The 12,905-nt window shown below is 54.9% G+C and overlaps 1 protein-coding gene across 3 annotated transcripts in view; it reads right to left on the bottom strand.

Annotated features, from left to right (window-relative positions):
* The window catches only part of CTIF (cap binding complex dependent translation initiation factor), a 248,131-nt gene that overhangs the window by 115,046 nt on the left and 120,180 nt on the right, over positions 1-12,905 (bottom strand). For all 3 annotated transcript variants that reach the window (XM_053912424.2, XM_024580202.4, XM_045187688.3), the window contains exon 7: positions 12,237-12,313. In XM_053912424.2, the coding sequence (XP_053768399.1) occupies positions 12,237-12,313 (77 nt within the window). The remainder of the gene's footprint in view (positions 1-12,236; positions 12,314-12,905) is intronic.

The raw sequence follows: 12,905 nt of genomic DNA, 5'->3' as shown, positions 1-12,905 counted from the left end.
CAAAGAATTACATCAGCTGAAATAGTAACAACTTGGGCTGGAAGGGGCAGAGACTGTACAAAGTGAAAATATGCTGTTAGACCTTCAAAATTCTACTGACAGGGAACTAGCTAGGAAAATGACTCAGCTGCACACACACGCGCTACCTTTCATAGAAAAGGAAGAATGACTTAGACGGGCCCAGAGCATTCGCTCGGCCAAGGACAGGGCTGCACTCTCACGAGAGACCCTGAGGGTAGACAGCAGAGCCAAGAGCCATGCAGAGTGACTCCCAGGCGGGAGGAGGGCTCAGCTCTAATCAAGGAACCTCCAACATTTGCTTGGCTAGATTTCAGAACTGCTATGGACCAATGACGGCTGCATGCTTCTTGTTTCCCTCCTTCTTGAATAGGGGTGTCTATGACAGTTACCCTATGCTTGTCCCACAACTGTGTGTTGATATGTGGGCAGGGCGCGCAGGCCCAGAGATCAGGGAGCTCTACTTCAGGAGCTGTATGTAAGGACTTGCACCCGACGAGCCTTATGCAAACCTAAACATGTATAGATGATAATATTCAGACCTTGAGCTGAGGCTGTAATCACATGAGACATTAGGAAGGGCGAGTGTGTTTTGCATGGAGGAGGAATGTACACCACTGGGGGCAAGAGGGTGGGCAATGATAGCTAGTCTCTAAGACGATCCTAATGATTCTGGCTTCCTGGGATTCACATCCTTATGTAGTCCCCTTCCACACTGTACCAGGGTAGTCTGTGTGACCCACAGAATGTGGCCAAGTGAGAGAATGTCATTTCTAAGATTAGGTCATAAAAAATACTGCATCTTCTATGTGGATATGACTGCCTGCCTGCCTTCTGTCTCTCCCGGATCATACTCTGGGAGAAGCCAGTGGCTGTGTCATAAGTAGCCTTATGAAGAGGTCCACCTGGTGACCAACAACTAGTGAGGAACTGACACCTGACGACAACTTTGTGAGTGAACTTGGCAGCAGATGTTCCAACCCCAGCTGAGCCTCCAGATGACCAGAGCCCCAGCCAACAGCTTAAACACTATCTCAGGAGAGACCCTGAGTCAGAGCCACCCAGTCAAGCTGCTACTGGATTCCTGACCCTCAGAAACTGTGCGAGATAATACTTGTTTGTTGTTTTAAGCTTTAAGTTTTGAATAACTTGTTACACAGCATAGATAACCAATACAAACATCTAGGCCAAGCTCCACTTCCAGCAAACTAACGCTGGAAATGATATCAGAAAGTCCCTAAAGCAGCGACACACACACACACACACACACACACACACCTATAAACACAGGCGTGTGTGTATATACTACAAACGCGAATACAGGTGACAAGTCCTCATGTTCGTGCCGCGCTTGGCAGTTTACCTGCTTCCAGAGCATCATCACATTCTTAGAAGGCAGATGTCCTTGCTTATAGAGGAGAAACATGCCTCGGAGAGGTGAAGTCACGCCTCTGCGGCTCCACATCTAGCCAGGAGCCCCAAACCAAACCTACGTGAGTCAGCACACTCAAGGGGCCACCGGCTCCTCTGGCTGGAACCAGGGCCCTGCGGTGCCTCATGTTATGTGACTTCTAGAAAACGAAGGTAAGAGCAGGAAGGATGTTTGCCTACAATGGGATGGTTTTAGGGTTTTAGGAGCTAAAAATCCTGTCTTCAGAAAATATAATCCACCCACCCTCCCTCTCCACCCGCAACACGCACTGGCTTCTCAGCATGCTGGAGACGGTTGGCACTAGCTCACTCTCCTAACTGCAGGTCATCACTGAGGGCTCCGGTGGAAAAGCACCCGGCCTGGCCTGGGTTTCTTGGACTGGTCACTGACGCCCCAGCCCGTGCGATGGGTGCAAGAGCGGGGAGTCTGGGCACACAAGGCGCTGCCTGAGAGTGGGGAGAGGTGAGGCGGGCGAGCAGGCAGTGACGGCTCTCCCCAGCTGTGGGCAGAGTGAGCGCCGCAGTAAAAACACACTGGAGCCCTGGCCGGTGTGACTCTTGTGACTCGGTTGGGTGGGTGTTGTATGGCTAAGTGAAAGGCGCTGGTTCAATGCCTGGTCAGGGCACGTGCCTGGCTTGCGGGTTTGGTCCTTGCTCAGGGAGTGTATAAGAGGCAACCGATTGATGTTTCTCTCCCTCTCTTTCTCCCTCCTTTCCTCTCTCTCTAAAAACAAAAAAAATCTTAAAAAATTATATATATATATATATATATATATATATATAAAATTGAACTTCAGCTAGAAAAGGGTGCCTAAGAGGGGGCACGGAAGAGCACGAAGTGCATGAATGGCGGGGCCGTGGCAGGGAGCCGGCCTGCAGGGCCCCTGCCCAGAGAGGTCCCGATGACCGCCCTCCCTAGCCTGCTCCTGACCTGGCCATCTAACCTTCCAGAACGTGAGGGCAAAGTCAGAATCCTGCCTTCTGCCTGTCCTGGTCCAGCCTCCCCGAGCCCGGGCTACAGCTCTCGGTTCAATGGCTCTGGGTTTCCTGCTCAGGTGGCCAGGCCAGGCCATCTGGTCCCTGGCGCACGCAGCCAGTTAGGGACGTTTGTTTGCTGTGGCCACTTGGCCGCCAGACCAGACAGGCACACAGCCCTTTGTAGTGATGTTTTCTTCTTGAAAAACATCTCTCATCTTTGTTTTCAGTGTACCCATGTCTTTTCTGAGTTCAGGGTCAGTCCTGACAAATGGGAGGCCCGAAACTGGATTCTTTGTCCACGGGCTCCTCCCGCTGAAGATGACTCAGGGCAGCCGTATTCCTGAGGGACGCCTGTACGGTGGGCAGTGCTGCTCTGGCCGCTGCTTTGTTCTGGGCTCCTCCGGTCACCTGGAGAGGAGGCTCAGGGCCTGGGGGCCTGCCCTCCCACACACAAATGTCCTACCTGCTCTCGGGCCTTCTGCCCATCCCCGAATCCCTCAGCTGCTGCACCTGTTCCAGGTGAGCCAGGGAACCCGAGCGTGGCGGGGAGGGTTCTCTCAGGCCGTGCCAGGCCTGACACACCCCAGCAATTGTGGGGAAGGCAGGGAAGATCAAGGGAGGGCTAAAAAGAGCTTGAATAGTGAAGGGTGGGGCAGGCAGAACCTGCAAGAGGAGTCCCAAAGGTAAGAGTCAGGTGAGGAAGGGGCCAGCCACCTGCGACCAGGAGTGAGCCTGGCCTGTTTGAGGAACTGAGGGGCAGGGGTCTGGAAGTGCAGTGAGCAAGGACAGGAGGGAGGCGGGGAGAAGGCAGGTTGGGCAGGCCTGTCGGGGACGGGGGGGATGAGGTCAGGTATGGCTGGCGTTGGGAGGGGGCTCTGAAGGTCTATCTGAAAGGCTACATGCTGTCTAATAATTCCTCCCAAACCTCTGCAGGTGACTATATGTTTTAAGCTCCCGTGAGTAGTTGGGAAGTTTGAGTGTCTAGCTGTGTGAGCCTACCCACTGCTGGTGCTCGGGCTGTCTGTCCCTCTGTCTGTCCAGGCCTACTTGGAAAGAACCGGCAGCTCCACCCATTCTGCATTTTGAAGGGCACTAAGATGCCCTCAGGTGCTCAGACAGCTGAAGACAATGACATAAACTGCCACCTGAGATATGACCACTGGGCACGCAGGGGACACCTTGGTCTAAATTTCCCCCATGGGTGCTAAGCACAGGCATCGCCCCCGGGTACCCAAGGGCCTGATTCCTTGCGTAATTTTAATTCTATTTGCTGCTCTCTTGCCTAATTGAGCCACTGCATCACTTCTGGAAACCAGGGCCTCCCAAAATACTCCAAACCATAATGGAGGCCACCTTGGCTTCCCCAAAACACAGGCGTTGGAAGAAACAGCTAAACTTAAATTACTGGAAGACTCAGAAATAACTCTCAGAGTTCAGGGTAAATGCTGACTCAGGCAGGAAGGCTCCTTGGTATTTTTAAAACCTGCGCTCCTGTCCCTGCTGGGGAGCCTTGGGCAGTGGCTAGCAGCCTCGTGTTCTGGGCCCATCCTCCTGGGACGGGGCAGCGGTGAGTGCGGAGCTGGCAGCTAGAGGAAGTTCTCCCAGCCAGACCGCCCTCCCCTGAGAGGTGCTCACTGTTCTGGAACTCACACCATCCTTCCTCTCACTGGTTCGGCCCCCACAAACCTGGGAGATCTCTGGGCTTTTGCAGGGACGGCCTAAGTATGTCCCTGCGTGACTCATCTGGACCAGGGATCTCCAGGCACGACCTGGAGGGCAGGGGTGCAGAAGGCAAAGGGCGGGCAATCCTGTTGGTGGGCCTTGTGTGAAATCTCACGGTTTGTTCCTTCCTTTAGAGTGTGCGCTAGCCCTCTCGTCAGTCCATCAGAAAACAGCAGCCCCGCCCTTCTTCACCCCGGCACACGACTTAGTCAGGGGGTGAATGTAGAAGGCAGGGAGGCACGCAGAGGAGGGAGGCCACGTGGGCCACACGAGGAGGGCACTGAGGGAAGTTTTCCAGCAGGAAATTGGGTGGGGCACGGGCTCTGTGTGAAGCCAGACCCAGGCCCAGCTGCTTCCCAGCTCTGCAACTGCAGGCAAGCGCCTTGGCTTCTGTGTGCGAGTCAGCGTCCTGGCCTGTGAGGCGGGAACAAAGCAGGTCTCCTCGCCGGGGCTTTTGGAAAGGTCCTGTGAGCTGACACCAGTGAAGGTCCAGTGTGTCTCGACGACAGCAGTGCTTGTTAAATCGCTGAGAGACTCTCAGGTGGGATGGAGGTCGGCCGGGCTGGCCCAGAGGATGGGCCCTAGAACTAATGGGAGGCACAGCCCTTGCTATGACTAAGGCAGCGTCCCCCCTCAGGCAGCCAGGATGCTGGGAGTACAGGGGCTCAGTCAGGTATGGTTGGGTGCCCAGGGTGCAGACTGGACCAGATGTGGTCCTGAAAGATATACACAGGAGTAGCAGACATGGCCCAGCCTTCTAGAACTTTCTGGAGAGGGTGCATGGGCTGGGCTGAAGGCACATGGGCACTGTTATTTGCAATGAAAGCCCCGCTGCCTCTGGACTGTCCTTCATTCAGTCTTCCCCAGTCCACAATTAAGGAATGGAATATTCCTGGGAAGTGGTTTTGTTTTTTCATCTTTCACCCTGCACTCTCCCTAATACATGTGAGAGCTGGGATAAGGAATCCGGTTTCATACGTGAGAAAACTGTGGGCTCCGAAAGCGTCAGGGGGTTACCCTGGACCCCAGCACAAGGACGAAAGCCCAGATTTACAACTGCAGTCCAGTGCTCTTTCCGGCCCTGCACCCTGCCCAGGGCACAGGGGTCCCAGAAGCAAACCTCAGAGAGAAGAGGGGGCTCGTGTCTCTGTACTGAGAGCTGGGCACGAGGCTGGGACTTCTTGTGCACCTGCCATCACACGTCACTTCCCAGCCTCCCTGCAGGCTGCATATCCAAGTCCTCGGGGACAGTAAGAAGAATGGGCTCCGCGAGAGTCATTTTCTCAAGATCTGCTGGCTGGGAGGGAGGAGCCAGTCCCTGGGCTGCCCACCACACACACACTGCCCCCAGGTTGTCCTCCTTTGCCATCTAGGGTGTGTGGGATCTGAACGGACTCTAGCAGCTGGAGAAAGGGGAAGAGGGAGAAAGAAGACGAGCAATGCTCCACTTCCCAGCAGTGGGCACAGGTGAGGAGAAGCCCACTGCAGGGCAGGTGGGCCCGACCCGGGTACCCTGCCAAAATGAACAAGATGACCCCCATGCGGATGTGGGTCCTGGGCAAGGGACGTGCTGGTCCTTCCCTGGGAGAGGGATGCCGGGACCTCGTTTGCTTTCCCACCAAGTGTGATGCTGAGAGCAAGTCCTGCAGGTGAAGCAGGAAGAAGGGGCGGGAAGGGGCTCACAGGTGAGCTGCGGGCTAGCCTTGGCGGGGCCCTCGTGGCTTCTGTTCTGCCCAGGAGCAGTGGGCAAGGCGGGCCTCGTCCCAAGGATGACCTGGCTGTTGTGGTTTGCACACAGATTGGGGTCCTCTCCAGGTGGCGTGGGGCCTGCCCGTCACTCAGGCACGGACCTGGACATCTGGCTTCAAGAAATGAGCTGCTCTTCTTTCCAAGACGGCCCACTTGGGGTGGGCGTGGGGGAGGAGGAGAAGGAGCCTAAAAATAATTCCTCTCTGACTCATTTTGCTTAGAATCTGACAGGGCTGCCTGCCAGGTGGGGGTTTGCCTGTCCCATTTTCTTATCTATCTTTAGCAGGGACTTAATGAGGGCAATTTCCTTGCTGGGATAGAAAGGCAAACCGTGGGCAACAGGAGCGTGGATCTGTCTCACTGTCCCCTGGGCTCCTGATGACAGGCTGACAATGATGGCCACTGCAGGGCTGAGCGGTCTGGGTGGCTTCAGGGGTGGTGCCATCCCAGGATAGGGCCGGTGAAGCAGAAGTCCCCTCAGTGAAACCCCAAGCCAGGTGATAACAGGCAGAGGCAGGGTCTCCTGCTTCCTCTTCCCTTCCCCCGCATTTCTGTTACCACCACACAAACAAGGTAATTACTCAGGCCTGAAATCCCGCCATTCACAACCTGCTCCTTGAGCTTCAGCATCTCTGTCCCTGTTTTAAAGAGCAAGTACAGTCAATCCTACTTACTCATAGTAGGTATGTTCTACAAAGTCCCGGAAACACTGAATTAGCAGCTACTGAACCGTGGGTCCCAGGGGAAATACAGGGTTAGGTTCCTGGGAGCCTCTGCTCACCACGTTTTCTCCAACTGATCAATATACAACCTGTTTTATGTGTGTTTCTGTTTAAAGACACCTTATTTAATATACGTTGATGATCTGTTGTATCAACATTGAACTCACGGCCAACGGCACTGTAACGCATGCCCAAATGAAGCTTATCCAACACACGCACTTCCTCCGTAGGGCACATTGCAGCCGCCTGGTGCGTAGAAGCACTAGACGACTTCAGCACCACACGTGGGTGTCATTTTAAACAACAAAGAGCACGTACGTACATACGTGCGAAAACCACGGCGCCGCACGGACTGCTGCAGTGTGCAGCCTGTGTGCAGCATGAGAACCGCAGCCGGAAGGCAGACCGCCCCCTTGTTCACCCTCGGCGGGGAACGTGGAGATGGGTGACTCGGGCATCTCACTGTTCCGTGCAGGTCCGTGAACGGCCACGAGGGCACGGGGAGTAGATTTAGGGTTACAAATAAATTCTAGAGGGTAAGCACATTTGCAACCATGGAATCCATGAATAATGAGGATTGACTGTCCTCCCAAAAGGCCCCGCGAACAACTCAGGTGCCAGAGCTGACAGACTCGCAGAGCTCTGAACTCAGGAAGTCACTGCTCGGTTCCGGGGGGGGGGCAAGATCCGGGACTCAGTCATCGTCACAGGATGCAGGACTCCTGGCTGCAGGAGTGGTTTGAGGTGCTGAAGGGAATGGTGAGTGCCTCAGAGATGGGGTTTCAGGAGGCAGCAGGCCCCCCCAGGGCCCTCCTGGCCCATCTTTCAGCCCAGATGAAAAGAGGCGGAGGGGTAGGGTGGCTCCCAGAATGCAATGAGGGGTCTCCTGGAAGCAGTGACAGCCACCACAGCATGGGGTAGAGCTGTCAGGGGTGACAAGGACTGGGCTTAATAAGGGTTAATGACAGTTCTGAGATTATGTTTTGGTACTCAGAATGCAGATATCCTGTTTGTTTTTATCCGTGACCTAGATGATGTCACAGAGAGCTTGCAAATCAAATCCGATGGCTGACACTAATTTTGTCCCCAGAGAAAGAGTCTGGCACCCAAGGAGGGTTTGGGCACATGCTGACAAGGAAGGGAACGAGGGAGGAGATTCTTATTCGGTTTTATAATTAAGGAGGCACCAAGTCACGGTCACAGTCAATCGCAGCTGCTGGGAACCTGCTCCTCCCAAAGCCTCCAGTGTGTGGCCCTACAGCACCATCTGGAGACCTGGGGACTGGGTGGCACTTCGCTGGGGTTCTCTGGGCACCCTGCTCCTAGGAAAACTGCTCTGAGCTAAGAGAGCTGCCAGGCCAAGGTCACGCTCTACCCCTGGGCAGTCCCCATTCGATGACCTGCGGACATGGGGCTATAAAGACCTGCCCCTTCACCCTAAATAGTCACCCCAACTTCACAACTGCCCTTAGGGTCAGATCCTCCCACCCAGACTGCACTGCAGCTCCACTTCTCCCGGTGCCCAGTCCTGCCCCTTCCCCTTCCGGCTGATGCCATTGATCCCAAGGGCACCCCTCAGCAAGCGTCCTGCCGTTAATCTCCCTCCCAGAGTCAGCTTCCCAGGAACAGACTCTGACAGATGATCATTTATTGCCTTAGTTTGCTCATCTCGTCCAATGCCATGGGGGCAGACGTACAGAGAACCCCCCACCCGGAGGTGAGCGCTCACTCCAGGTCACCACAGGCAGTGGGTGAGCGGCAGGGCCAGGACTCTGCAGCTGCCCTATTCGGAGTCCGCACTGTGCCCTGCATCCTGAGGGAAGGGAGCTGGAGGCGGGAGGTGGCCCCCCTGCCAGCCACTGAGTCGCCAAGCCGAAGAACCTCTTTGAGGAATGCATGGAATACCCCCTCAGCACACTCACATCATGAAGTACGTAGTTTGGTCTGAAATCAGCAAGCGTCTTCGACTGATTTCCCCAAATAAACAACTAGTGACCAGTTGTTCAAGTTTTAAGAAAAGGAGAACAACTTTGCACTGTTTATGAGAGCTTAACCTTTTTCTGGCATAGGAGGAAAAGACGCCCACAACCCAATGCTAATCGCAGAGCCCCTCACGGCAGCCCAAGGGATGTGGGTGCCGTGCACAGAGGGCTGCTCTGGAGGGGCCCTCCTTCCCTGCTAGCCCCGCCAGTGCGGGCAGAGCTTTCGAAGCTGATCCAGGAGAAGGGTCAATGACCCCGGGCACCCTGGAGGGGACACCAGGCAGAGCTCCCTGGGCTCACAAGCACACCCTGCCCGCCTGGGGACCATGAGGTGACAGCCCACCCCTGGCTGCAGACATCTTCAATCCACTCTCCCCTCCAGTGTTTCCCAAGGGCCTCGAACCCCCTCTGATTAGAGGACTGAGCTGGTGCTGAGACTGTCTCCAGGTACTTTGCAGGGATTAGCTCATTTAAGCCTCCCAATTGCTGGACCCATTTTACAGAAGAAAGAATTGAGTTTTCAGGGTATGCAGTAATTTGCCCAGATCAGAGCAGAGGAGGCAGGGTTCACATTCAGTGTCAAATTCCATAGCATGTGCCACAGACTTCAACAACTGGGAGAGAAGGCAGTAAGCGCACCCCCAAACACCTTGAGAGCCCACCCTGAATTGAGAGAGAATGCAGACTTGCAGGAGGACAAGGGCTCTGCAAGTCCCTGCCCCAGGCTGTGGAGTGCCACCGAATCTCAGGGTCAGCGACCTGCCTGTGCTGTGGGGACTCTGCCGCTACCGGACACCGATCCAGTTCCTTTGCAGGGAGCCTGAAAGCCAGTCCCCGGTAGGAATTCCAAGGAGAGCCACAGAGACGCCATGGGGATAGAGCAGGCCATTCTCTTCACGTGACATTGCAGCCACACCACAACTGTCTACCTACCAGCTGCCTGCTCCTGGCCTTCTCTGGGTCAAATGTCCACCTGAGGTTGGAGAGTTGAAAGGGGAAGAGATTTGGAGTCAGTGGAGGCCCGTGTGGCTCTGCCACTTCTTAGCTAACATTCCTGGCCTCAGTCACTCCATCTGTTAAATGGGGAAACAGCACCTGCTCTCCCCCACAACAGAGGGAGAGGTCAGAGGCCTGACACAGAGGCTGGCTGTGCCCTTTGGCCACCAAACCTGATTCTGGTCACCTCTTCTTCTGCCACCTAGGGAATGCAAGCTTCTTGATGTGGTTTAAGCCCCACATATTAGGAAAGTTAACCTGCTATACAAAGTGTTAGCTACCAAGGTCAAATGCAAAGGTTTGGGGCTTAGCAAGGCCACTACGATGCATCACCAGCTGTGAAGGTTAGGGTCTGCCTGACAATATTCTGCAGCTGTCCCTCAAATGTCAGAATCACATGCTCTAACAAGACGGACACTGGAGGCCTCTGGGGTTGGCGTCCTGCTTCCAGATAATGGGGTCCTTCAGCTGTCTGGCTGCTTGCTCTTCTCCTGAAAAGTGCCATTTCTGGGACTCCATGGTGGCTGGGTGATGGATCGTGCCGCATTCCAGACCGTGGACAGAGGTGGAGCGCCCGGCCTGCACATGCAACGTGTTCCGTGTCCATCGCCTGGAAGTGCAGAATCGGACCTCTGATGGTCGAGACGCTTGCTCTTTGAGTCTGTCTTCAGTCCAACCACGCGTGCTCCCCTTCTATTTCAGCAGACTTCCTCAGGTTCGGGGCCTTGTGAGTGCAGAGGCGGCTGCCCCCTGGCCCTCCACATGAATCTCCCGCGGGTTTACCACGTGAAGTCCCTCCCCTGCAACCTCCTCATCCCTGGCCCCGTCCATTAGCCTCTCCTCACAGGACATACTTTCCATCTCTTTAATCATCTTTATTGCCTGGCTTTGGACTCTGTCCCAGGTCTACATCCTTTGCGAGGTGTGCTGACCTAACAGGGGTGTTTTGTTAGCCCGAGAGCGGCCCAGCGGAAGGGCAGCTTCCCAGTGCCTGCATGTCACGCTCCTCTTCCTACATTCCTGGGTCAGGCTGCTGCTTTCCGGAGGCATGCCACTGTCTGGGGGACTCCTGCTGAGCCAGGACACCGGGCCCACGAGTGGAGGTGGGGACCTGGCTGCTGAGTCCGGGGAAGCAGGTCAGAGGGTGACCTCTCATTCAGAAGCTTGGGGCCTCCCCACACCTCCAGACACGCACTCTGGGGCCCACAGGGCAGGGGAGGAGGGACACCAAGCCTCTGCATACTCCAACACCTCCCCAGGGCCCTGTGAGCCCAGTTCCCCCTTTAGGGGGTACTCCCTACATCTTCTGCCTGCCAGGGACCCGGAAACCAAGAATTAGCTTCTGTGAGGCTGCACAGAAAAAGGTAGCACACAGCGCAATAACCAGCGGCAGGGCTTCTCCAGCTCTCCCGGCTCAGTTCCCCCTTCGCATGCCGCTGCAGGAAGGTGCCCAGTGGTTCTGACTGTAAGCCAGGATTGCCTTCCTCTCAGCTCCCTGTGCATTCACCGTTCTGTTTCAGACCTGGTAGACCCACCAGCTGACGATGAGTGCCCAGTCCTCCACCCACCCCAAGCTGGTTGGCCACCACCCAACACCCCGCATTCAAGCCCCGAGTATGCAGGGAAGGATCAGGGACCTAGGTCAGCCGCAGCTCTGATCTCAGGGAGCTGCACGAAAATGGGCACTTCTAGTTTTCTGAGCAGGGATGTCGGCTGGGCTGTTTCTCAGCTCTCCAAGAACATTCTCTGTTCATTAACGGTAAAACCACAAACCATCATGTTTATCTAAGAAGAAATTCTCTCTAGAGGAACGCCTCATTTTAATTCCTCGGCCTTCCTTCCTTCCTTCCTTCCTTCCTTCCTTCCTTCCTTCCTTCCTTCCTTCTTCCTTCTTCCCACCTTCCCTCCACCTTTTTACAAAATATTTCCATTCAGAAATCATTTATGCATGTTCAAGCAAAAAATACTTTAATACCTCCTTTTGCACAAATGGCCACGTACTGCAAATGTTGTTCTGCACCCAAGGTTTTCCATTTGAAATAAACCTGGGAGCCCCTTCTGTGCCAGAAAGCCCTTAGGGAAACAAAGGCATGCCCTCCCAGAATGCCCAGCCTCAGCTGTTTGTTTCTGCCCAGGGCTGCCTCATGGCGCTTTTCCCGGACCCTTGCTATCTATCACCCAGGGCCCCGAACTCCAGGGAGATCCTGGCTTCTGCTTCAGCGTAATGCTCTCCAGGCAACTGAGAGCGTGTGCAGGTGCTGAGCTGTGTGTCTCCTGTCACAGCAGAGCCAAGCATGGGCCAGGGACAACTCTCGGGAACTCCCAGAGGCCATGTCTCAAAACACTTGTTGGCTGGGTCCTAGCCCCTTGGACTGCGGCTGCTGCTGCAAGGTCAGGAGAAAGAGCATTTCTCCCCCTGAACTTCAAGACCTGCCCTGGACTCCTGAAAGCATCCATCCCGGGGGTCAACCAAGAGAGGCACAGCAGTCACTGCCCAACTGGTTACCAACCCCACATGCCGACCTCATAGGTACCAGCTAGTGATCAGGAAAAGCGAAACACAGGCCAGGAGTGACGGAGCTACAGATGGCCAGCAAAGGGAAATAAAACACAAAGCGTGAGACGTGGTCTCTCCTACCTTCGGTCATTTCTTCTCCTCCGGAACAACTTCTTCGTGTGCGCAATCTCCACTTCATGGGGCATCGGGTGGTAGCCCTGGGGTGTGGGGGAGGAGGGGGCATCGTTAGCAGCTTCCGAGAGAGCGTAAGAACTTCTGGGACCAAAGTACCACTAATGACATCTACGGCAGACAGAAATGGAGCGTCTGGAAGGGCTAGACTCTGACCACCAAAGCCAGACCGGAAAATGGAAACTACTCAAAAGTGGAAGAATCTCCCTCCAGGCGATGATGGTGGAATTCCAAAATCAAAAGCACTAGGGACCCAAAGGGGGACTTAGGATTTGTCATATCCAGTCACTCAAATTACAGATGTGAATGCGCAGGTCCAGAGAGGAGAATGAGCACTGTGAGGTCTTGCAGAGTTTGCACCAGAGCTGGGACCACGTCCTGGATTCACTGGCTCTGCGACTGAGAAGCAACTTCTCTAACATCAAGCTCCCTGACACAATAGGAATGTCAGCATCTTCCTCTCCGAGCTGCTGAGAGGACCGAGAAGATGCAGCGCCTTGCCAACCCTGAGCCTCATACACAGGGAATGTGCTAGAACCCAGGTCTCCTCATCCACGTCCAGGACAACTGTGCAATTTTACCCAGGAGCCTCATTCCTTATGCTCCCGGGGAGCAGTT

The sequence above is a fragment of the Desmodus rotundus genome, chromosome 10, assembly GCF_022682495.2.
Source record: "Desmodus rotundus isolate HL8 chromosome 10, HLdesRot8A.1, whole genome shotgun sequence".
In the NCBI taxonomy this organism is placed as follows: domain Eukaryota; kingdom Metazoa; phylum Chordata; class Mammalia; order Chiroptera; family Phyllostomidae; genus Desmodus; species Desmodus rotundus.
The sequence above is the reverse complement of the archived record's forward strand: the minus strand, read 5'-3'. Positions and strand labels throughout refer to the sequence as shown.